Below are 25,668 nucleotides of genomic sequence, written 5' to 3'. Positions count from 1 at the left end.
GTGTATGAAATAACTCCGCTGTAATGTTATACTTAAACACATTATATGTCATTAGTAACTTGTGTGTTGGAGGTTAGGGTGGGAGCTAACAGAGAGTCACTTCGGTGGCTAATGTGGCACACCATATTAAGGTTGAACCTACTCGGCCGGGTTTGGGGTATTATTCTCGGGGACTAGGTCAATGTTACCGTTGGAACTCCTAAAGAGATCAAAATATATTTCCCCAAAATTTTTCCTCACTCATGACTTTCAAATGAATGGTGATATAAAAATTTAGCAAATCCATTAAAGTGATCATTTGAAAAGTTTGTATTCAAGATTGAAATATGTACTCTAAGATATTATGTGATGTTCTTATGAGTAGGAGTAAATATACATTGTATTATTTTTCCCTTAACTAAGGTTTTATCTCATTGGGTTTTCTTTTGCTAATTTTTTTCCATAAGGTTTTTAAAAATTCAGCATGTTATGCATATTATAAATATGTGTATTATTTTTCCTTTACTAAGATTTTTTTCCCATAAGGTTTTTATCTTAGTAAAGTTTTAATGAGTCATATTATCTATCAATGGATATCTAAGAGGAGTGTTATAAATATTTTATTATTATAAAGTGGATGTTTATTAACATAAGAAGTTTACTGCACTTTAGAATTCTAATGTCCATTAGAAATAGAATTATATATCATTTATACTTGTGTTTATAGATATAAATTTTTAAGAAGCATGGTAAATATCATATTGATGAATAAAATACATACTTCTCTTTTGCTCTCCTATCTTTATTTTTTTTATTTTCTTTATCGTTTATTTTATAACAAATTGCGGACTACAATTTAGAAAAATAAATATTCCCAACATCTTAATTTTATTGCCTACACATGAAAAAGTGATTTATATTATATTTTAGGAAAATTGTTTCATCTTTGAAAATAATTTTGAATTAAATTATACAAAGCAAATTTATTTTAAAATAAATCTCTACATATATTTTATAACCACAAGTGTTTTTGTTTTCATAAGCTTTATGATATAAGCATAATCTTTTCCCCAATGGTGATCTTTAAGTAAAACAATCCTAATAATATTAAGTTCAAGATTCAAACTTGATCCAAATGCCTGAAAAAGAAATCCACTCCCTCCAACCATGTTATACATACAATACGTTTGAAGTGAATGTAAAATCAAAAAGAATCAATTAATTGGTTAAATACATGAAATTGTATAATGAAAAAGTTATTTTATGTGCACAAAGAGAACCGGGAAGACTAATTTACAGAATAAATAAATACGGTAATTAAGATTCTGAAAGCGTGAAAATTTATGTGCGGAATGAATCCATCTTTACGGTATGAATATGTAGTCGAGTAGAATTGCCAACCGACTACACAATTATAGAAGCCAAAGTTTCCTCCCAGATGAAATCAAGCAATGCCAAACTAATGAAACTGAGATCATCCAAATTTATTACATTAAAATGAAATATGGTCAAGAAAAATAAACAAAATAGCAATATTACATTTTATGAATTAGAACAGCAGCGTTGAGGCAGTAAACATCAAAACTAACCCAAGATCTTTGATCCAGACGATACTACAGGCATTCAGGGAATTATCCAATGCAGTTTCATGTCTCACATGAACAAGGTAAAATAAAGAAAAAGATTTGAGTCAAAATTTCCTGTCTACTTTGCCTGGGGGTGAGAAGCAATGAACTCGACAGCATGACTGATCGTGCTGATCTTGTCTGCCTCATTATCAGGTATCTCAAACCCAAATTCTTCTTCAAGAGCCATAACAACCTCCACAGTGTCCAAACTATCTAACCCGAGATCTTTTTGAAAATGAGCATTTGGGGTAACCTGCAAAACAGAAAAAACTAAACAGAGTGAAACACTTACAAGAGAAAGATTCTACATGCAACTAAAAACCATATTACTACGACTCTTCAGTTTTTTTAAGTATCCATATCTGAGCATATACAGATATTGGTACAAGGATATTACCTTCCAAGAAACATACGAATACATTAAAACACTGAGAAAAAAATTCACAACCACATCCAACATTTACACCCAAATCCGAGTAATATTAGACCTAAAATTACTACAAGTTGCACTCATAATAACTTGATAATTGATACCGTGTCATCTCAAAATATATTAAGGAAAGGAAATGAGAAAAAAGAATAGCAAGAGTTTGTGTGCCCTTTCCAGGTTCTTCACAGAAGGACAAATCACAAATCAAGAAGGTTATAATGCACCAACAGATGGCACGGATGTTTGATCCAGACATGCTTCCAACACGCTGAGAAAAGTAAGGATGTGCTGTGACACTTGTCTAATAAAGCGACACAGCAAAAAAACCAATGGCTCCATCATACCACTTCCTTCTTCCTGACCATGCAATCAACAGGAAAGAGGACGGGGAAATATGAAGATGCATATGCTACTTGATGTTATCATAACAGAAAATTATGCTGGACACAGGAATGAGGGGTCAGGAATTGAGGAAGAACTGAGAACAGAAGTTGAAAAGGGACTCACACGTCATTTTACTTTTTTTCTTTCAATTATTTAAGGATAAGGTAAAACTAAATAAAAAAAATACTAGATTATGGCACGTGAAAGAATATATGTAACTAATATATTTATAAAAAATTGATGTTAAGAGTAAATAAAGCTTTAGTTGAAAACAGAGGCTTTTGTAACATACTACTATTTGGGTTCGAATCCCATCAAGTGCATTTTCCTAGATTTCAAATGATTTAAAATGAGAAAAACACCCTCATAATAATGTTTATTATTTTATAAAAGGAAATATTTTTGATAATTGTTTAACTGAGTTGGAATTCGGTTGATGGGTGACACCAACTCAGTCAGCCCTTTAAATGTAGTACTAGTTCTAAGGCACATCAATGCGGGAGCTTTTATTTTTATTATACTATTTTATTATGTCAGTTTTATCTTATAAAATTTATTTTTAGTAGATATATTATAGACCCCTAGGGTTATTAAGTATTTTTAGGGTTTAAATCTAGGGCTAGAATAAAACTTTATATGCAAGAAAGCCAAGTAACTTTACTTGCAAGAAAGAAAGCCTAATATTTTTAGGCCCTAATTCGTTTATTTTTAGGCCTTGGTAGAAATGGTAAGTTAAAAGTTTAAAACTCACACGTTCCAACTCCAAATCCTATCATCATATTATTTTATTAAAAAACATGAAAAAACAAAAGCACCCTCATATTATAATTAATTACTTTGTATGTGAAAGGATATTTTAGTAATTTCCCAACTAAATCGGTGCCTGGTTAACTTAGGACATCAACTCAGTCAAGAAAAGTATATATAGATAAAGAATATTTAGTAAATAGAATTTTTTTTATTTTAATATTGATTTAGTAAATAATTATTTATCAAATACGAATGTAACTTGTGAAAGAAGCTTCTTTCAAGCATTAGATACCCAACAGCCATAATTATCCCTTTTATGCAGTGTCTGACTAGTATGTTACAAAAGCCTCCTTCCCAAGTAGATGTAAAATCACACTTCTACAACTACAACTAGCATTGAAGTTGATCTAATGCTTATACAAGTCATACTTGTTTGCATATCAATCACGTGCCAGATAACATAAATATTGCAAAAACTTAGACTAACAATCCAACCAAAGTTCAATTTGATATCGAATTCACAACCAGAACCAACTCCAGCCCACAACAGAACTGTTTCATATTCCTCCTCTGAAAGAAACTGAATAACCTATTCATTTAAGCACCCAAATTTTTTATTAGAGAGAAAAAGCAATAGTTAAGCAGTGCCTGACCATACCACCTCAAATTTCATATTTGCAAAATACCAAAGCTTCACATCCACATCAAACGAACCATGCAGAAATCAGCTCTAAAGAAATGAAATCACATTATAAACCAAACAAATTTTTCCACAGTTTCTTATGTACTGGTTTGTTAATTCAGAATACAAGTCAATTTCATATTGATCTTCACTCTTAAAAGACAGAAATTTGAAGGCATCTAACTACACCTAGAAAAGAGACTTATTTTTCGTAGTTCTCAGCTTATCATATCAAAGCAAGAAAAATAAAGAAACTTATAGCGAAATAATTGAAGGATTAGTTTGATTTAGGAGAAATACAACTCCTCTACACCAGACCTCACCAATCATAAATAAAGTAAGTCGAACAATTAAATCAGTATTTATTAAAAAATTTAAAGAAAATAACATTGCAAGCTTAAAAGAAGCTATTGGCTAACGAAAAGGAAGAAGGGAATAAATCAATACCCTAATATTATAAGAAAAAATTTAAAGAAGAAGAGTGAATGAAAAAGTAAAACCTTGGATGGATCAATTTTCTGGAAGTTTTTTACTACGGAGACAACGCGATCGGTGACCTCAGATTTGTCGAGGAATGAGCCCATGACGTCGTCGGAAAATCGGCGCCGTATGGCGTTGAAGGTGAGAGCACCGCGGCCGTTAGGGATGGGTTTAGGGTTACGAAGCAGGGACAGGGATGTTGCATTCACTCTCAGGTGCTTTAGCACAACTCCTCTCACCGCCGCCATTTCAATAGCTAATAGCCCTTTCTCTTCTACCTGCTGAAAATGTCAAGAAACCTATTCTTTTCTGTTCGCGCTCCCCCTCAAAGCCCCAGTTAACTTTGCGAAATTGGAACCTTTAGTAGCTTAGGAAGCTACTGAAAGTGAAAAATCAATGTGCAATACGACGCCGCATCCTCTTCGTAGACCCAGTAGGGAAAAAATCACTTTGCTTATATTTTTGGAATAAATCCTAAATTTACTTCCGGCATAAAAATGATAAACTTCAATAGAATCAAGTAAAAAAAATTTATTTAATTGAGTCGATGAGTCATATTTATTGTCTTAATTTAATTTAATTATTTTTTTGAATTGAGTTAAGTAAAATAAAATTTGAATTGAATAGAGTAAAATTATACAAGTTAAATTAAAAAAATTAAATATGTTAAATTAAAATCTTATTACAATATAACTAATGTGATGTTAGAGCACATAAATTTAAAATCATATATATTTGAAAACTTAAAAAAAAAAGAAGAATAAGATATTTTAGTATGTTAAACTTGAATCATTAATTAACTTATTTACCTCTCAAAATTATTGTTTTAAAAAAAATTTAAATTTTTCATTTTCTTTATATATTTTTTATAACTTTTTTAAAAATTTTATAAACTTTTTTAAAATATAAATTTTGGGATTTTTATAAATATTTTGAATTTTAAAAATTATTTTGAATTATTTTGTAATTTTTGTTGAGAGAGACCAATTTGCTCATTTTCAAAATTGATAGCGACCAAAAAGGTATTTATATCAATCTATTCTTTGAATTATTCGAGTTATTTAAATTGTAAAATTCAACTCAACTCAAAACTCAAATTACTTATTCGAGTTGACTCGAATAACCCGAAATTTAATTTTTTTCATTTTTTTTAATTGAATCAAGTATTGCTCATCCCTAACTAGCAGAGCTCCACCACATTTTATGGACTATTTTTTAAAAAAATCAAGTTCGGATTTTGTTACACGCAAATGGCCCTGACAACTAGGTCAGGGAGTGATATATACAAAACCCTTCGAAAAAATTTCTTATAGGAACATGTGGAATCCCTTGAAAACACCCTTCATAAGAACTTATTGGATCACAACTCATTAGACAAACAGGCCCACTTAATTAACCACCATGCCAAAGCCTAATTACTACGTCCTATCCAAAGTGACTCGGGGTACATCACAACACCACTTTACCTAGGCTTGTGACACCAAACCACTTGGCTACTTGCTCTAACACTCATAGCATGGCCTGCGATACAACCTCATTTGCAAGCTCTTGTTGACTTTCCTCAACAGTGGGTGCGTGTTCCACATTTTCTGTTGCTGGCTTAGGGGTTCACACTTGGGATTCAAATGAGTCGACTTGGGTTCCCTATCTCTGCCGCGAGCTCTCATTCCTCGAGTTCTTACTCAACAAGTACTCATTTTAATTTTTATGAACGTTTGTCAATGGAGATGAGTTATCACTTAAAATTTTTTTTAATTGAGGTTGTATTCTTTTAGTTAACACATATCTCGTTATTTATCAACTACAGAGCCTAGAGTTTTCAAAGTCTATAGTTTTCACAATCTACAGTCTATAATTTTCATAGTCTATAGTTTTGAATCTAAAGAACAGTTACCTCATATCAACATCAGGAATCTCAGAATTTTTTTTTTTGCAATAATTTTAACATGTGGCATGTTTTTCCCCCAAAAAAAAACCTTTATATAATGCATAAAGTTTTTCAAAAACACTTTACTCATAGTCCAAGTTTTGAACCGGACTCTGATATCACTAAATGTAACCCCTCAAATCAGGCCTAGACGTTACGGCCCATTCTAAGCGATTACATAGGTCATAGGTATAGTGAAAACTTGAGTTGAAGTAAATTGGTTTAACTTTTGGAAAAACACATGATAGTAATTCTCTTAAATATGGGGTTTTTTATATAAATTTGAAATAACTCTTATTTAATATTTGTAAAACAACTTGGATGATCCTTTAATTCAAATTTGATAAATTGAGTTTGCATAAAAAGGTTTTATTAGGAAAAATGTCAAATTATTTAATCCATAATATAAAAATCCATGCAAATTATTCAATGTCCAAAATTTAAAATCTCATGCCACAGTTCAATAGTATATCGCAAAATAAAATCTCAAATAAAAGTCATAAAGTTCATAAAAGTCCAAATGATAATAAAAAATCCATAATCATGAAAACCATTTTTCGAAAGCATCTTTGATGATCGATTATGAGTCCTAACCGCGAGGATTATCTGAAACATACAAGTAATAAGGGTGAGTTTTAAAAGTCTCAGTGTAAGACCAACACAAATATATTTACATACATATAAAAATATATCAATCAAACGTCATAATATTGATGATTTATAACACTGATACTTATGCATGGACATATCGATGCATACTTAAAACGATGCACATTTTATAGAAAGTTTCTACCCATCTCCGTTACACACCACATATCGAGTTCCTTAGAACTCCTTCATCCATAAGACCATTTGTGGACAAACCACCACTAATTTGCAGATAAACTGCCACTAATAATACTTTTGTGGACAAGCCACCACTGATTTGCAGATATACTGCCACTGCTTCCACCTTTCACAAAATCCCACCCCATGCATGTGACATGGAAATTTCACTTATAAACACATGTGAATCACTTCTAACACTTAGGCATGTGGACATGCTTAGATAATCACATTTCGCTAGTCATCACTTTAATATGTTTAGTCATGCTTGTCACCTTAGATTATAGATCTCGATATTCACATACTCACACATATATATATCACATACTTGAATCAACAAATATATCACATAAACCATGCAACAGATGTCATGACAACTAGATTTACACATACATCATTATTATAAAAATAATCACATCATATCACATACCATTAACAATAAGTAGAATTGATCCCACACCTTCTATCGTAGATCTGATTTGCCACAATCCTTATTAATGATTTCACTTTGATCTAACTCAAAATACGTGTCTAACAAATAAGTAATGTTTATTGGTTAGGATCCGTTTGAAAATAATTTATCACTAATAGATCGATTACTAATAGCTTCATCAACACTTATGCCACGATTTTGGCCTCTCGAAAAGATGATTTCCAATGCGAACTTAAGGGTCTCCCCTATATTAACATTTGGTCCTTCAAAATTGAAAGGAATAGTATTAATATGATAATAAATAAATAATAAAATATAATTGTCTTTATGACCAATATACCAATTGGCCAAGGGATGAAATCACCAAGAGGATGAGTTTAAGATTAAAATAACCCACACTTACAACTTGATTAAATCGAGATAGACAATAAATCGAAAGAGGAACGAGATCGGAGAGTTGAGTAAACAAAGAGAATCGTTAGAGCAAAGAGAGAGTGTAAGTTTAATCAAAATGATGAACAATAAGGAAAAATAGAGGAGGAAGAAAAGGGAAGAAATTTGGTCACTGATGATGGTGACGACAGCGGTTCGACGACGGTCCGACGACGAGGGAGTGGTGGTTCGATGATGAGTGAAGGAAATAAACTAAAGGGGTTTAGCACAAAGAGAAGGAGTAAGAAAATAAAATTAGAGGATGAGAGGAACTCGTGGTTGCATGCAACGATGGTCACAATGCTGATCAGCGGTAGCGACGAAAAAATAAAGAGGAGAAAATGGGTGGTGCGACGATGGCTAAAGGTATGGCGATATGTTCTAGACTGACTTGGTGCTCGACTAACCAATCTATTCCCAAAATCAAATTGAACTCGTTGAACGGTAACTACATCAGATCAGCTAAAAATATTTCATTTTGAACTTCTAATGGATATCGTCTATAAATTTTATTTAGTACTACAGATTGCCCTAAAGGACTAACCACAAAAATAACACTAACAGTATCTTCTACCTAATTCTCAATTTACGAGACAAAAAGCAGACAACATACGAATGGGTAGAACCTATATCTATCGAGGTAAAGTATTGTACAAAATCAATTGTAAAAGTACATGCAATGACATCACATGCATCATGGTCCTCTCTATGCCTCCCTACATAAACAAAGGTTGGCTGCCTCGCCGCAGTCTGGTTTGCACCTTGTCCTGGTACTCTATGTTCCACATTACCAACTCTGTTATAACCTCAACCTCTAGAAGGAATTGACCAACCCTCTGATTGTGATTCTAATTCTAATTTGGATTCAATGCTTGCATTTGCTCATTCACACGAGGACAGTTCTTAATTTGGTGCTCCAAGGATCTACATCTCAAACATGCCCCCAATTTCCTCTAACATTCACCCGGATGACATCTCTCACAATGAGCATGTAACGCCCTCACACCCGAGACCGTCGCCAGAGTCGAGCTTGAGGTGTTACTAAACTTAATTCATTAATTTAACAACTCAAACAATTTATTTTTAAAATTTCCAGACAAGCTGGCCAACTGCATTACAGTCGCTTAAAAATTCATATCTCGAGTTCTAAAACTCGAAATTAAGATCTGTAAATTTTCCCTGAAACTAAACTCATATATCTATTTAAAAAAAATTTTCTAGAATTTTTTTCTAAGCCAATTAGTACAATTTATTAGTTAAATTCTACCTGGTTTCAGGGTTCGACTACTCTGACCCCTGTGTATTACGAATCAGATATCTCCCTGTACAGAGTTTCAATGACTATTCCGTTTCCTTCTTATAAAACTAGACTCAATAAGGATTTCATACATGTAAGATAAAACTCATAATTGTTTTTTTACAATTTATAGTGAATTTTTAAAGTCAGAACAGGGGATACAGAGATCACTCTGACCCTGTTCCACCAAAACTTAAATATCTCACAAAATATAACTCATATACCTATTTTTTTCCATCTATATGAAAATAGACTCATCAAGCTTCAATTTCATACTTACTCATTATTTAATTCCATTTCTAATATTTTTAGTGATTTTTCAAATTTACATCACTACTGCTGTCAGATTCTGTTTTATGGCAAATTTTACTTTACTATAGATTTTCATAGGCTAAATAGCATTTTAAACATACATAACATCAAATATGACTTAGATTGGCCATTCCAATGGCTAATCATTTACAAACCCTTTTCTTGCCAAACCATAGCCATATCATAAGATCATTTACACAAAGTGAGTATTTTGCCATACATGCCACATTCAAAACACACAAGCCATTTTACCAATTTAGGCCTTCGGATAGTGTGAACGAGTCTTCAACCTATCCTGATTCTCAAGCCGGCTTGTCAACAACTACAATGAATGAAAAGAATGGGGTAAGCATAAATGCTTAGTAAGTTCACATGCAAATAGCAAGTAACATAATCATGAAATTCCACATAAAACATCATTTGCATAAATAACACCAAGACATTCATGTTTCATTTGCATTTTATATCTTTCTACGATTTCATCATACCAAGTTCTCAACCCGAGGATTTAAGCACATACCTGTCAAATTTTCTCATTCATCACACTTACTAATATGTCACCTTCGTTTTAGGTATTCTTCTCATTCACTTAAGATTCACCCGTTGAACACATCAGAATATAATTCGAATACGCGGATTTCATGAACGTAAGTGCCATACCCGCAGCTAGATAAACTCAATAGCCTGCGGAACTTAGGTAGCCAAGCTACCATGTAACCCGCCCATAAGTGAACTCGGACTCAACTCAACGAGTTCGGATGCCTAGTTACATCTCACGAACTCAGACTCAACTCAACGAGTTCGGAACTCAAGTATCCTAGTGACATGTCACTTGTATTCTAATCTATTCCTAAGGTTCAAACGGGCTTTTTCCTCGATCTCACATCTTTGCCGTCTTCCACGGAATATCGGAACTAATACTCGGTGATAGTTCATACTCATCAAGTAATTCACATAATTACATATTATTCAACAATAACCACAAAACATAACAATTCATGATAATAATAAGCATCATATCATATAAACAACATTAAATTGCTCAAAATGAAAATTATGTTACTACATTTACACATGAACTTACCTCGATACAAAATATTAGCAATCGAGCCTATTCTTCATAAACTTTGTTTTTCCCTCGATCGTGACTTGAATCTCATTTCTCTTGATTATGGAGCTTGGAAGCTTGAAACAAACCCTAGCTATGGAGAACCCTTGAAATTTCGGCCTAATGAAGAAGATGGACAAAAATTGGCTTTTAATTTTGTTTTTAATTCATTTTAATAACTAAATGACCAACATGCCCTTACTACTAAACTTTCCAAAAATTCCATCCATGTCCAATTTTTGTCCATAGACTTAGAAATTCGTCAAATTGCTATCTAAGACCTCCTCATTAATATTCCAAAGCAATTTCATACTAAAAACTCCTAGAATGCAAATTTTGCAAATTATTCGATTTAGTCCCTAATTTCAATTTAAGCACTTTAGGCATAGGATTTCATCACGAAATTTTCACACAATCATGCAATCATATCATAAACATTAAAATAATTATAAAATAATTATTTCTATCTTGAATTTGTGGTCATGAAACCACTATTCCGATTAGGCCCTAATTCGGGATATTACATAGCACAATTCAGAGTCCTACCTTTAGTACCAATTGTAGCCAAGTTTTCCTGTGGTCTGCCTTCCCTAGCTTGTTTCACAGGAAGCGGGTTAGAACCACTAGGGCCAAAATCTCTCTTAACTGAGGTATTAATCTTATCTCGTTTCTCACTCTCCATGTGTTTAACCTCTTCTACAATCTTAACTTTCTATACCAAAGTCTCAAAGACCCTCTCTTGATGAGGGCGACCTGAATCTTTAGATCATATCGAAGCCCATCCTTAAACCTTACACACTTATCTGGTTTGGTAGCTATCATACCCTATGCATAACGACCTAATCTAAAAAATACCTCTTCATATTTAAAAACCCTACTTCAGCATAATGAACTCGAGCCTACGAGCTTCCACATATCTAGTGTCTATATACTTTTTTTGAAATGCGTTATGAAAATACTCCCAGGTTAATCTCTTAGCTTGAGTGCTCGGAACAACCGATTGCCACAAGCAGTAAGCTTCATCCTTAAGGAGCGAAACAATACCCTTCAGTTTCTATTTAGGGATACAGTCCATGTTGTCTAATGTCCTTTCACTAGCCTTCATCCAATACACGACTACTGTAGGGGTCACCCCCAACAACTCCCTTAAATAGCTCAGCTCTGTTAGAACAAAGCCTCTTAGTCATAGAATTATGGCCCCCTGTGCTAGTTTGGGCTCCAGCAACCTATTGCATGTAACCCCCAAAATTGGGCCTAGGAGTTTTAGGAATTTTAGCCTTAGAGTATTCAGAATTTCGTAGCATGGTAAACCAGAATTATATTCAACTATGGCATCTTAGCTGTTAAATCAATTTTTGAAAATGTGCTTTGGAAACCCTTAATTTCAACTTGGGGATTGGATCAATGAAGTGATTTCCCGAACCAAATTTAACTATATTTGTTGTGATATCTGTTAAAATAAGATGATATGATATAATATGATGATAGTAAATGAAAAATATTTTATTTAAAAAAATCTTCTTATGATATATAAATTTATAAAAAAAATATTTCAAATAAAAAATTAATCCGAACATTAAAAAATTTAGATTAAAATAAACTTAGATGTCATATTGTTTAAATTCATTCTTCACATAATTTTTAATAATTTTATAATTTATAAAAAAATAATTATAAGAAGTACATAAAATAATAGATTAACTCTACATAAAACTTAAAAGAATTAAAAAATCATGACATAATAATCTATAAATAGTAAAAATTAAAAAGGTTTTTTAAACATTTCTGTCAAAACTCATGATAATTGATTAAAATCAATAAAATTTTTGAAAAAAAAATTAAAAAAAATTCAACCAGAATTTCCAAGCAAACCCTACAATTATAGAAGCAAAAACAAAGGGAAAAAACCATACAAATAAGGTTAATTAGACTTACAAATGAATCATCTATTTACTGTATGAAATTTTTTGAGTGAGAAGGAGAAGAGATTTGAGCAAAAATGAAGCAAAGTTTATGGATTTATTTAAGATGAAAAATTATTTAGGAAAGTCTAAAAAATTCTAAAAATTTATAAAAACACTTGTGATTTTTTTCTAAAAAAAAGAAAAATATTAAAATATACCAAAAAAATGAAAATTTCTAATAATTCCTAAAAGCACCCGATTTTTTTTTCTAAAAATATCAAGTTTTTTATATTATTATTATTATTTTGAAATTAGAAAAATAAAATTACTAAAAAAAATCTGATTTAAAATTAATCTAGACAGCATTTGGTCTAGATTCATTTTAGATGTAATTTTTTTTTATAAATTATATATATTTTAAAGAATTTTTTATTAATGTTTTCTATGTGCCATAACACAATGTTAGCATATTTTATCATATTATTGACTATTAATGTCACGTTATCATATTCTAACAGCATTATAATATGAGGATCAAAATATATAACGGATTCTAAATTTAAATACCAATTAGATACAAACAATTTATTTACTAAGTATGAGTGGCGATGTTGACAAAGGACAAATATTAACCCTAATTATAATTTCCTTTACAGCATATGCTCGTAACTTCAGTAATGACCATGGTTATTTTCAGGGGCGGCACATAGGTCTTTCCAGAAAAAGGGATAACTTGCATTTTAGCCCTTGAACTTAGTCACTTTTCCATGTTAATACTTAATGTTTTTCTAGTCTCTGTTGGCACATCAACTTTGGAAAAGCGGCCAACTTCAAGTACTAAAACGTGACTCATCCCTTCCAAAATTTATAAAATTATAAGTTGGCGTAATGATAAAATTATATTTCTGACTCCCATAAGCGTTAGCAGTTGGACTCGACGCTAAGCCTATACACACTTAGCGTGGTATGAACTTTATTTTCACCCACAAACCTTTGCTGGCTTATTACATCGGCAGATGCTTCGGAGATAAAACTCATTTCTCATCTTGCAAATTACCTTCAACTATTGTACTCCAACCTACAAAACTCACATCAACTTGATTGATAGCAGATTTATCCAACCCTAGATGCAAGAGATTGGTTTGCCAGACAAATACATCCGACCATTGATCAACACAAATATTTACTGTTGGAAAAAGAATTGACAACCTTCCAATATATTTTAAAAGTAATTGGTGCATAAAGATGGAAGACTACAGATAAAAAATAATCTAAATTTCCAGAAGCCACATTAGTTTTTCAAGTTTTATGATATTTTAGGTTCTAAGAGGCAGCACCCGTATCCGCAGCAGGAGCAGCTGCAGCTACTTCAGTTTTCTCTTTTGCAGCTTCCTTCAGTTTCTTCCAATTCTCCTCACTGTCAAGGATTTCTCCCGTCTTTATGAGGTACCGGACCTTTTTCCCGTTATCTAACACTTTATGACCCACCCGGCTCGTCACTTCTTTCTCTTTAGAATACAGCATCACATTTGAGCTGTGAATTGGTGCTTCAATCTGGAAACACCACAATTAAAGCATCAGAAGTGAAAATGAGATGAACATACATGATGGGAGGCAAGAAAAAGAACCCAGAACTACCAGTGCAGTGAAATGTACTCCGATCAATTAAAGCATAAGCATTTTTGTTTCCTTTTTGAAGGTAAATAATTGAAGAATATAAATTAAATTGACCTTAATTATCTGTCCCGGTTGATCCTCTCCTCTGCTCTTCATATGCTTCGTCTTCAGGTTTATATCTTTCACTACAATGGTGCTGTTATGCTTGAAGATCTTGCTTATCTCTCCAATCTTGCCCTTATCACGACCCGATATTACTTTGATGGTATCTCCAACCTTAACGTGCATTTTATGCAAAACTGGAAGGCTGTTCGGTTTGCATTCCTTCCGTTCCCATCGTTTAAGCTGCGACATTCAGGGGCAAAAAAAAAAAAACAAGAAATAGAAAATATCAGGGAAACCAAGGTGTGCCAACAATAGTCTTTTCAAAGAGAATGCAGAATTCACAATAAGGCCATAATTTTATAATGCCTGAACTTAATTAAGTAGAGCTTATCGGTTAAGCTAACAACACGTTTACTAGCACGAGTAATTTGAATTAGGTAAATCTAAAATTAAAATCAAAGTATATATCCCTTCTATTCATCAATGAAAGATCTTTCCTATGGAAAGTCCACCATGAAACGGTTTAATTTGCATATTTTATTGCCACAAAAACTAAGGTACTTAATCAAAGGCAGCGGCGTGTGTTCTGCTCTAGTGTTTCTATGGTTCATGCTTTTCCATCCTTGCACAGAATTTCGGCTAAAATATGAAAAAGAATTGCGTGATAAAACAGAAGCAAAAAACTAACCTTCACTACAATGAGACATGGATTCTCTCTTGGTTTGATCTGCATTGAATAGAAAACAGTGAATTATTACCAAAATTTCCAGTACCACATTATCGATGAAACACAGAGTCAAATTCTAGTTTAAGAATAACGAGTGGCCAAAGAGCTTAGCTGTCACAGAAAACAATTTGAACACATGTTACAAATCACAGAGATAATCAACAGAGACCTAATACATGGAAACGACATCTCTAAACAGAGAAAGAACATTCATCAATCTTACAAAGCACAGTTTATAGCAAACTGAACAGTTAAAGACTATTTACCTATCACAAAAAGTTAAAAAAATGCAAATATTGAAAATAATGTATCTACTTTCCCTTGGTTGCAATTGGAGAGACATTCAATAGATTGTGAACTTGCATTGACAGAACATAAATTATCTAAAAAACAGAGGCAAGTTTATCACATATTGGATAATCATAGACTTATAGTCATCAATTTCAGTTCTAAAGTTTCAAAGAAACCAATTCAATCTCCTTGTTCAAAACAGAACTGCTTTAAGCAATAATATCTTATTGAGCTCAAATTTACTAAAATACTAAACAAACAGATACCAGTTTATATTACTAAAAAAAAGAATCAATCAAAACAGAGAAAATAGAATAATTTAGTAAATTATATATCTTTTATCTGTCAAAAGTTTGGTCCTTTTAACATCAAAAGAATAAAGCAAGTTGCTTTAGACTTGGCCAAAAGAAATCTAAGGCAAAAACTATAGAAAAGTAAAATTTATGAAATACCCATTTCCATATAACCTTCAAAGAACTGAAAAAAAACAAGAAAAATGTGTAAATTAGAGCAAAAAATGAGGTGAAAATTTGAGAGGAAAAAACAAAAGAACTTACGTGAAGAGGGGAGAGAGAAGGAGGAATTGAGAAACGTTGGCCCAAAAAGGAGTTTGAGGATAGAGAAAGAGCAGTCATTGAGCTTTGCAACGCAGCCATGGCTGCCATTATTTTTGCCTTATTCAACTGTTACAGTAATTTGAGATGCCGAGAGCTACTATTTTGATGATGACGATAAATATTGTATGTGGAAATTGTGGATAACTAAGCCATAGATAATGTTGGTAACGACAGAGTTTTGGACATGGGTCAAATATGATGGGCTTTGTGGGCTTAAAACTGGAAATAAAAAAAATTCTCAAAGGTTAACATCTGCTATAAATCCCTATACTTTTCATACATTTGAAATTTCATCCTCTATTTTTCAGATTTAAAAATAGAATCCAACTGCTAACACCGTTAAACTTATTTTGTTAAATTCAGGTTCATTACAACGTGATTTTTCATTACATGGCTAACAACAAGTGAGTTTTTTATTTCAAAAAACCACACTACTGGAACTAAAATTTGAAATTTAAAAAGTAGAGAGGACTAAATGCTGAACATAAAAATAAAGGGACATAATTTTGAATATACAAAGAGTAGAGGGACTTGGTGCATATTTTAACCTTTCCTCAAATTTATAAAATCCAAGATTTTTTTATTTTTATTTTTTTACATTTGAATTAAATAATTATATCATATGGATTAAACTACAAATGTGAATTATGCATTTTAATTAGTTCTAGTGTGTAATATTAAATTTTCTGAGATGATGAAATTTGGTCTGTTAACGAATGAAGAAAAATTTAGTGTTTTTGTTTGGAAATAAACACTTCAAATAAAATATATTATTTATTTTTTTGCCATGTATGTAAATAATTCTAAGCATATAATATTGAATTTGCTCAAATGTTTAAGTTTGATTTGCAGGAAAAAAACATTATCTATGTTTTCATTTCTGAAGTATTTAATATACAAAATTAGATCAGCAAATGCATGGAGGAAAAGCTATGTTACAACAAATTATAAACAATCCTTTGCCCTAAATAACTCACTCAAAACAGACCTCAAACACTACAAACATACCTGCTTTCACACGAAACAAAGATCAAATCCAAGAAAAATTTAACAAATTAACAAATGGAAGAACCGCTGGTATCAGCTATGTTACATTTCAAAGGTGTCAGCTGCACTGTCCATGGACTCCTCTCTCTGGTGTTCGGTTATTGGGTTCTTTGTTTCTCCTTGCTCTACGTCGACCAAAACCTCATCTGCGGTTGCAGATAGGGACTTCTGATGCTTCTTGCGGTGTCTTGTTTTAAGGATTCGTGTTAGCACTTGCACAATGTCCCTCATGGAAGGTCGTTTTTTGGGAACCCGATTCACACATTTATACGCAAGAGCTGCTATTTCGTTGAGTTCTTGCAAGTCAAACTTACCGTCCAGTCGTGAATCCACAATTTCCTCCCACCCGACTTTCCCTTCAGTACTCATAGCTGCCTGTTTGTCATTTCACTATCATATTTCAGAACACGGATACAAGCTTAACTTTTAACAAAGCAAAAAGAGAGATCTTACTAGCTCAACATATTCCATGAGACCCTGTAAAGGATTTCTGCCGGCTATGAGTTCAAACAGCAATACCCCGAAGCTGTAGACATCACTTTTCTTAGTAAAGGTCCTTGTGGATATATACTCCGGATCAAGATATCCAAATGTTCCTCGTATGTTTGCTGCATGTTTGTCTACCATCTCTTCTCTTGAAAGACCAAAATCTGCTACCTGCTTATGATGGCATTCCCATAAGATTAAGTCATCTATTTAATAATGTACTTAACTATACCATAGGACACGAGGTCCCTTCAACAAAGGATAATGTTGAAAGGTTTATCCAACCTTAAAGTAAGATGGAATCGTAACAGAATCCACATGCTTCTATTATAGCAATATATAAATATCAATCTGCAAGAACTTACCCTGGCTCTCATGGACTGATCCAACAGAATATTGGAAGATTTAATGTCCCGGTGTATTACAGGAGGAGCTGCCTGAAAAGTAAGTACAAATAAATTTATAAATGTTACCAAAAACTTAAAATGCATGCACAAGAGTCTGCAGCTACATGCCTGCAAAGACAGGTCCATTTATAGTCCAAATAAGAAAAAATATTACCCCGTCATGAAGATATTCCAAGCCCCTGGCTACATCCAAAGCGATATAAACCCTCAAGTTCCAGCTCAGAGGTTCAAGATTTTCACCTGCACAAAGATGAAATGCTGTTTTTAATAAAAGCCACTGTATATGAATCAAAATTTCAACGAGCAGGCAGCTATAAAGTTCCTCCCAAACCCTAATTTCTTGATGATTTAGAATACAAAAGCTAATTGTATTCCAATGCAATTTACATACTTATTTTTACGATGCCAATTCATTTGCATAATTTAAGTATTTAAAGTGTTATGAGATGTTACAAAATATCTGTTAAGTATTGGATTTCCTGTGATGTTGTATTCGAGTTGGACCTCTTCACTTATTACCAGTAGGTTTTATGTAGGATTCTTAACATTATATTAAAGTCTAGTGTATTTTTTCTTCTTGCCTATCTGCATGTAAGGTTAAGGTCCCCTAGTGAAGTTGTCCACGTAGGCCCTTGTTGAGCTACACATGACGGGTAGTGTTAAGCGGTGATACCCCATATCTATTAAGTACTGGGTTTCCTGGGGTCTTAAATTCAAGATGGGCCCCTTCACCTATAATTAGGTGGTTTTAGGATGGATTCTATACAAAAGGCATTGATGACAGCATGCTATCAGCAAGGTTGGCCAGCTCATTATAGTTTTTTGCTTTTTTAGCATTGACATGAAATCAATGGCTCAATGAACTAGAAACAAAATCAAGCAACATATTACAGAACCAACAGGCAAATTGTGTTGGAAAATATTGAATGCAAATGATCCAGAAAAACTTTGTTTTTTAAAAAATCTTAACCTAGAGAAGTGCGAGACCGGCTGATATTCAAGTTCATATTACAATATTTCAGCTTTGGCCATTCAACATTATACTAATTTTTCAAATGGATAGTTGACAGTGTACTTACTATACAAATGAGAAGCCAAGCTGCCTTTACTCATGTACACATAGACAAGCATATGCTGACCCTTTTCTGCACAATATCCAACCAAATTTACAAGGTTTCTGTGATGCAGTCTTCCCAACAACATAACCTGAAATGATATGAGGATGAAACATTAAACAAGCAGGAGTGCGGGAAGGAACAACAAAAAGCACACATGCACATACGGAGAAATGCAATCAGCATATCCATTTTAAAAAGGGAAACCGGTAAGTTGGGTGGGACATTGTGCACGATTTTGATTGGATAATCTAGTTTTCCCTCAATTTTGTGTAGCAGATGCTTTTTGTGGAGTTTTTTTCTAGAAAATATGACGGTCCAAGCAACCCGTGTTTTAAATTGCTTTAGTATAAAGAACACGTAGCTTTCACTTAAGAAGCAAGAAAATGATTCTAAAGTAGCAGTATCATGTAGGAACTAAGAATAACCCTATTAAACTATTGTTTATGTGGAAATGTAACATAGAACAGAAGAATTATGCCATTAAAATATTCCAATGTGAATATCAACTGTAGACCATCCCTACCTCGGTCTGGAACTCTTTCTCCCCTTGCTTAGAATCTGTTGCAAGCACTTTTACTGCAACAGTCTCACCAGTTGACATCTGAGCTTTATAAACAGGACCAAATGCTCCCTGTCCTATTAGTGTTGTAAAATTATAAGTTGCTTTCTGCAAATCCCTGCATGCGTGACACCATTAACGAATTAGCAAAGAAAATAAAGGAAAAAGCTCATGCTATATAAATTCATTCCTACCTCAAACCACCAAACTATACTACAAGGTTGCTATAGCATGAATGGAAGTATTAAGGGCTCAAACACATTCTTAAGATCAGGCCATAATCTTAGTAAAAGTATTGAAATGCAAGAAATTCAGTTAGTTTCTGATCAAGAATGCTCATTTTTACTGAAAACAAACAACTTCACAGATTCCAAAATTGGAATTCCTTGAAAATTCCTATCAAGCTATCTACTTTGGACACAAATACAAGGCATGATGAAACTAATCAAAGTTATCTATGAATGTACCACCAAAGTCACTTCCCACAGCCATTAAATCATTTATCATATCACATGGATAACAAAACAAAACAATTACTAACACATCTTGTCGACTCATGAACACAATACATAAAACTAAAGAAAGAAACATTTTGTTAATGATGCGTAAGTACAATAAGTTTCAAAAGAAACATACTTGTATGAATACTCAGGTATTCCAGACACAGAGACAACATTGCTTCTTCTAAGCCCTTCAAGCCACATAGACATTCCATTTCTCCCAGATTTCACAGGTGACTCAGGACCCATAGTTGAATCGGATAACATGTTACAAGAATCAGCTCCATTAGCCCTAATAGGAATAGTTGCAGCTCTCCTGGAACTGCTGTTACCTATTTGGGATCTCTTTCTATGATACCTTATACAAAACAGTGCAAAAATAGCTAAAAGCACACCAATCACCACTCCTATTGAAATCCCAATGACCAAACCAGATGATTCCCCTCTCATATCTACTATTTTTTATTATTTGCTATTCAAGCCTCCAGTCCATTGAAACAACTGCAAATACAGTTCCAGGGTCAAATCAAGCCAATTCTAAACTATCAACAAATTGACAATAAGAAAAGAAAAAAATTAATAAAAAAACTGTAAAACAAATCCGAGTCAAATAATGCTAATATTTACAAAAACTAGAAGGTCAAGTTTAGAACTTTCATTTCATGGCATTTATCACAGCATATGGAATAAAAGTCAAAAGTGATATACATGACAAAAGTGATATACATGACAAAAGTGATATAAATGTGAGAAGAAACCGATTGGAAAGAACCCCAGGAAACAAAATTCAGAAGAAAAGAGAGAGAGAGAGAGAGAGAGAAAGAAAGCCAATAATTTTCCTAAAGCTTAGTGATTTGAAAAAACCATATACTTGATCCGATTAACATTGGTCAGAAACCTATTAATTATTATGGACAAAAAAAAAACTGAAACTTTTTGCTGATTACATATTTAAAAAAAAAAGAATAACAGAACTGATCTGTATGGTTACTAAGAAAAAAGAGTTTAAGAAGTCCAAAAAAAGTTTCAAGAAAGCAAAGAGCTTTTAAGTAAAACCTAACTCTTTCTTTCAGTTTCAGTTTCCAACTTCTATTTCCTAAGCTTTCTCACCAACCAAACAGAGTGCAAAGCAAGAAAGGAAAAGGGAGAAAGAAAAAAAACAGAAACAGAACTTCTAACCCATGAAAGAATGACAAGTGACAACAAGCCCAGAAATTTTGAAACAAAAAAATCCAGAATCTTTAACTATAAAAAAAAGTGAAATTCGATGCATTGATGAAGAAATAAACCAAAATAAATTAACTTTTAAGGCTACCTTTTCTAATATACGAAAAAAAAAATACATTTCTTCAGTTACATGTGGTCTTTGGAGCAACGAGGGGGGAAACAAAGAGAAAAGAAGAGCAGTGAGAAGAAAATCCTTAGTGAGAGGGGATTTTAAAGAAAGAATATTAGACTTTGAGAACTGAAGAGGAGAGATTTTTCTGAAAGTTGGGAAAAAAACAACACTGGTATTTGTTGGAGAGATTGTTCTTTCTAAAAATTAAGTATATTAATATATAAATAAATAAATAAAAAAACGTGACTCGCCGTTTGTATAATAAACGCGGGACTGGAGTGAAGGAGAAATTATTTTTGGGTTCTTAAACGTGGCCTTTGATGTTCAATTTTACCCTTCCGAGGAAGAAATTGATATTTTGAGCACATTTTTTTTATACAAGTATATGCTCCATCTCTTTCATTTCATAATTTATGTTTTGATTAATTTCCGGGATTCAAAATTATCATCCCTATCTAATTATTTGCTTCCAAATTTAAATATTACAAATTTATCTATTTCACTTATATTATTTAAGTTTTTATACAGGTATAATAACTTATTTCACCCTCAAATTTTGTAAAAGGTCATTTTAGTCCATTGCATCTTTTTACCCTTAAACTTGTATTATTTATCAAATCACCCTAAAATAAATAAAAAAATTAATAAACATTAATTTTAAAAATTAATTAATTACCTATAACCACATAGATGCCACGTATACAAAACTAATTTATTTATATGTCATTATTAAAATTTGAATCTTAAAACCCGTGAATCACGGATTTAATTTCATTCTATTACTTTTTCGTCTATTAATATTCAATACATATTTAATCAACATTTGAACAGTAATGATGATTATATTAGATATTAATGAATAAAAAAATTAATGGAGTGGAATAAATGCAAAATTTACCCGTGAATGCCTTATGAAATTATTATGTTGAATTATAGAAAAAGAATACCCTTAAAGTGAAGGCATATTGGTGAGTTGGTTGGTCCAAAGGCACACTGGGTTTCAATGTGTGAGGTTAGGGTGGAATTGAAGTTAACTTATTAGGCAAAAAAAAATTTTAAGACACCTATTGGTTTTGGATAATTTCCATTTAACTGTTTATGTGCACCCAATGTGAACTTGCCTACTTTATTTTCAGTAAAACAGTAAATTAGTATTATTATTTGATATATTGAGAGGGTAGTTTTTTTTTTTTTTTAGTTTCACAATTAACTATTTTATTTATTTAAAGATATGTGAAAGTCTGTTTGTGTAATTAAAAATCACTGCTACCAATCAAATAATATATTTATAACTAATAGAAATTTCAAACCGCGACACCTTTTCTTTATAATATATTTAAAAATCTATTACATTCAGTTTCACTAAACATTTGAGAATTATTGATGAAATTAGTTTAACTAAACCTTATATAATAAATTATTACATTATAACGAAAAGAGAAAAGTAAGTGGTTGTTGATTTTTAAGAGAGCTACTTGCATATTTAGGAGGCAGTGGGTAACAGTCAACCTAATTCACCTAATTTGAATGGAATAATTAAATTCCATAAATATATATATATATATAAAAGAAGAAATATATTTTTTCTTTTAAATGAAAAATTTTTATTTTTTTCTTCATTTTATTCAAGTCTACGTTATACATAAATAAGTTTATTTATTCATTTAAGTGGAATAAAAATATGAATTTATTTAAAACAAATGGAATAGTTTGAATAATAAAAATGTGAAGGCCACATCTGACCTTGGATGAAAAAGTGTAATCATAGTCTGTAAAAACAAAAGTTTATGACATTTGGGTATTAATTCAAAGTAATAAATAAGATGGTTTTAAGTTTCAACTAAACCATTTAATTTCCAATGAATTCCATTATTGTCCAAAACATTCAATGAAATTATTATTTTCCTATTTAGTTAACATCCAAATAGAGATTTAAAGAAGCTTAGCCTCTTACCCCATAAATGGTTGAGGATAAGGATGAAAGTTAAAAAATGGAAATAATTGAAAGTTAAAAAGTAAAATTTTACCATTATACTAATACATGATTTCTTAAAAACTGAAAAAATTATATTAAGTAATTTTTTTTTTTTGGGGGAGGTCAAGACCACTACCTCTCCTTCCACTCCTGCCACCAAATAAATAGAAAATGTCACATCATTCACATTTAATTATTGGCTAGTTATTAGATCTGAACATAAAAATAACCCAATAATAAGCTATACGTATCAACTCCGGACATTATTTTCGGGTATAACCTTTTTCCCTTACACTCCTCTACACTATTTTCACTCTACAAATCATACTGACTTAATCATAGGAGAACTTGCAAAGCATAAACTTTGAGACCTCTTCATTTCTTTGTGACCTTGACTTGCAAATGGCCCTATCATTTTTACCTTCATCCAACTCTCAGTCCAGCCCATCGTAATGAGGTATTGATAGATATATTGAGACATTATTTATTTATGTAATAGGGTAGGATTTTGACATTTTATTGAATGGAAAAAATGCTTTCAGACAAAAACAAATAGAAGGTGATAGTCAGGATACTATTGGGCCATCAGGTTATGATACGATTGATTTAATTTAATATAAAATGAGTATAAAGTTGAACAAAATATATAATAATATGAATATTTGAAGGTGAAAGTACATCACTCATTTTAAGAATGCAAATGATCTCAATGAGACATATGACTAGAGGTTTTACTTTAGAATAATGTTACCAGGCTTAAATATTTAAAGCATCTGACCCCTAAAATTTATATATATATTATATTGATTTTATTTATTTTTAATTTATCTAAAAAATAAAAATCAATAATAATAATAATAATAATATGACACGTGATATTTTTTATTGGATGTGGTTAATTTTTAGGATAAATTGAAAAAATAATTGAAATATTAAAATAGGTTAATGAATCAAAATTAAGTGACTTTTAGTAAAAATGGATAATGAAAAACGAGCCAACTATATGGATTAAGTCTTAATTTCAACCAAACCCAATTCTTTTAAACAACAACACATATACCTTTTAATATTTACAAAAATTATATAATATATAAAAATTTCTCGACACTACACTGGGCATGTTTAATGGTCAACAACTATAGGCGGCGGCATTTATAAAAGAAAATGTTGTGGGAAAGATTTTAAGGGTTTTAAAATAATGTTAAGATTTTTTATTATTATTATTTAAAGTATTCTTTGATATTTATGTTTAAGGTATAAATATAATGATGTATTTTTTAATAATTTTCGAATAAATTAAAAAAATTAATCATGAATTGATATTCATAAATTATAAAGAAAAAGCAAAGGTTATAGAAAGAAGAAAAAGAGTGGATGATATAATTGAAATTTACCAAATCCTGAAACAAGATTAAAGCACGTCTGATTATTACAGAGAAACGGTCAAATAAGACAACAATCTTAAAAAGCTGCTTTAGTTTTTGTAGGAAACGTTAGAATTTGTCTATTTGTTTTTAACTTTTGTCTCACTGTTTGCTTTATAAATCACTTTATATTAATCATTCTTTGTTTCATATTAGATCTGGATTTGATTGGATTAGATCCATTTGTTTCGATTTTAGAGTTCAGTCCACTTGTGCTTTCACACTTTGATATTGTCTACATTTCCATTTTTTTTATTGAATTTTGTTCATAATGTTTTTAATTTTTAAACATTAATTACGATACTATTTATATTAATAATATTATATTATGAATTTTTTTTGGTACAACATATTAAGATTTGTTTATACAATGTACAACAAGAAAAAAGTATAGGGGAGAGAAAGGTGGTTGTTATGAAAGTCGGTTCACCCAATTGAAGTAAAAAGCCAAAGGTTATAGGTAGTGGTGGAGAAAATAACGTGAAGGCTTAGGGTTGAAAGAGTGTTGGCAAAGTGGAGGGTCGCTCATTTTTTCATTGTTCCTAAATGTATTTATAGACAGGGGTCCCGTGTAAGATGGTGTTAACATGTTAGACTTGTCATCTAACTATCATTACAAAGCGCATGGGAGGGATGTCTTGAATGAGATGAGGATGTCCATTACAGGACATATCTTGTCCTTCATTCTAACTTGATAGGATAAAGCAATTGAGCCCACATGTGTTGGATCTAGTGCCCTAAGTGTAGCATTTTCATCAATACACACTTGTAATTTTTTTGAACAGATTGATTAATAAAATAAATTCATTAATTAAATTAATATGCTTCGTATAAATTATCCTCAAATGGTTTTTGAACGCAAAGTAAAATGGAAGCAAATGTTGC

The 25,668-nt window shown here is 31.8% G+C and overlaps 3 protein-coding genes across 3 annotated transcripts; all 3 read right to left on the bottom strand.

The window, feature by feature from the left end:
- Window positions 1-1,439: 1,439 nt before the first annotated feature.
- LOC107918233 (acyl carrier protein 2, mitochondrial) lies at window positions 1,440-4,842 on the bottom strand. Its single transcript, XM_016847771.2, has 2 exons — window positions 4,354-4,842; window positions 1,440-1,860 (listed from the first exon to the last, which is right to left on the bottom strand). Exons 1-2 carry the CDS (start codon window positions 4,579-4,581, stop codon window positions 1,684-1,686), a joined length of 405 nt encoding a protein of 134 aa, XP_016703260.1. The 5' UTR covers window positions 4,582-4,842; the 3' UTR covers window positions 1,440-1,683.
- Window positions 4,843-13,753: 8,911 nt separating this feature from the next.
- LOC107917786 (50S ribosomal protein L24, chloroplastic) lies at window positions 13,754-16,123 on the bottom strand. The gene is made up of 4 exons (XM_016847101.2): window positions 15,869-16,123; window positions 14,982-15,020; window positions 14,303-14,533; window positions 13,754-14,125 (listed from the first exon to the last, which is right to left on the bottom strand). Exons 1-4 carry the CDS (start codon window positions 15,974-15,976, stop codon window positions 13,895-13,897), a joined length of 609 nt encoding a protein of 202 aa, XP_016702590.1. The 5' UTR covers window positions 15,977-16,123; the 3' UTR covers window positions 13,754-13,894.
- Window positions 16,124-16,773: 650 nt separating this feature from the next.
- On the bottom strand, window positions 16,774-21,609 carry LOC107917785 (calcium/calmodulin-regulated receptor-like kinase 1). The gene is made up of 8 exons (XM_016847100.2): window positions 21,361-21,609; window positions 20,182-20,546; window positions 19,510-19,663; window positions 18,948-19,074; window positions 18,023-18,108; window positions 17,827-17,898; window positions 17,429-17,632; window positions 16,774-17,350 (listed from the first exon to the last, which is right to left on the bottom strand). The coding sequence occupies exons 2-8, from the start codon at window positions 20,493-20,495 to the stop codon at window positions 17,018-17,020; spliced, it is 1,290 nt and encodes a 429-aa protein (XP_016702589.2). The 5' UTR covers window positions 20,496-20,546; window positions 21,361-21,609; the 3' UTR covers window positions 16,774-17,017.
- Between the last annotated feature and the right edge of the window lie 4,059 nt (window positions 21,610-25,668).

This window comes from Gossypium hirsutum, chromosome A01 (assembly GCF_007990345.1).
Source record: "Gossypium hirsutum isolate 1008001.06 chromosome A01, Gossypium_hirsutum_v2.1, whole genome shotgun sequence".
Taxonomy (NCBI): Eukaryota; Viridiplantae; Streptophyta; class Magnoliopsida; order Malvales; family Malvaceae; genus Gossypium; species Gossypium hirsutum.
This window is presented reverse-complemented; position numbering and strand designations above follow the sequence as displayed.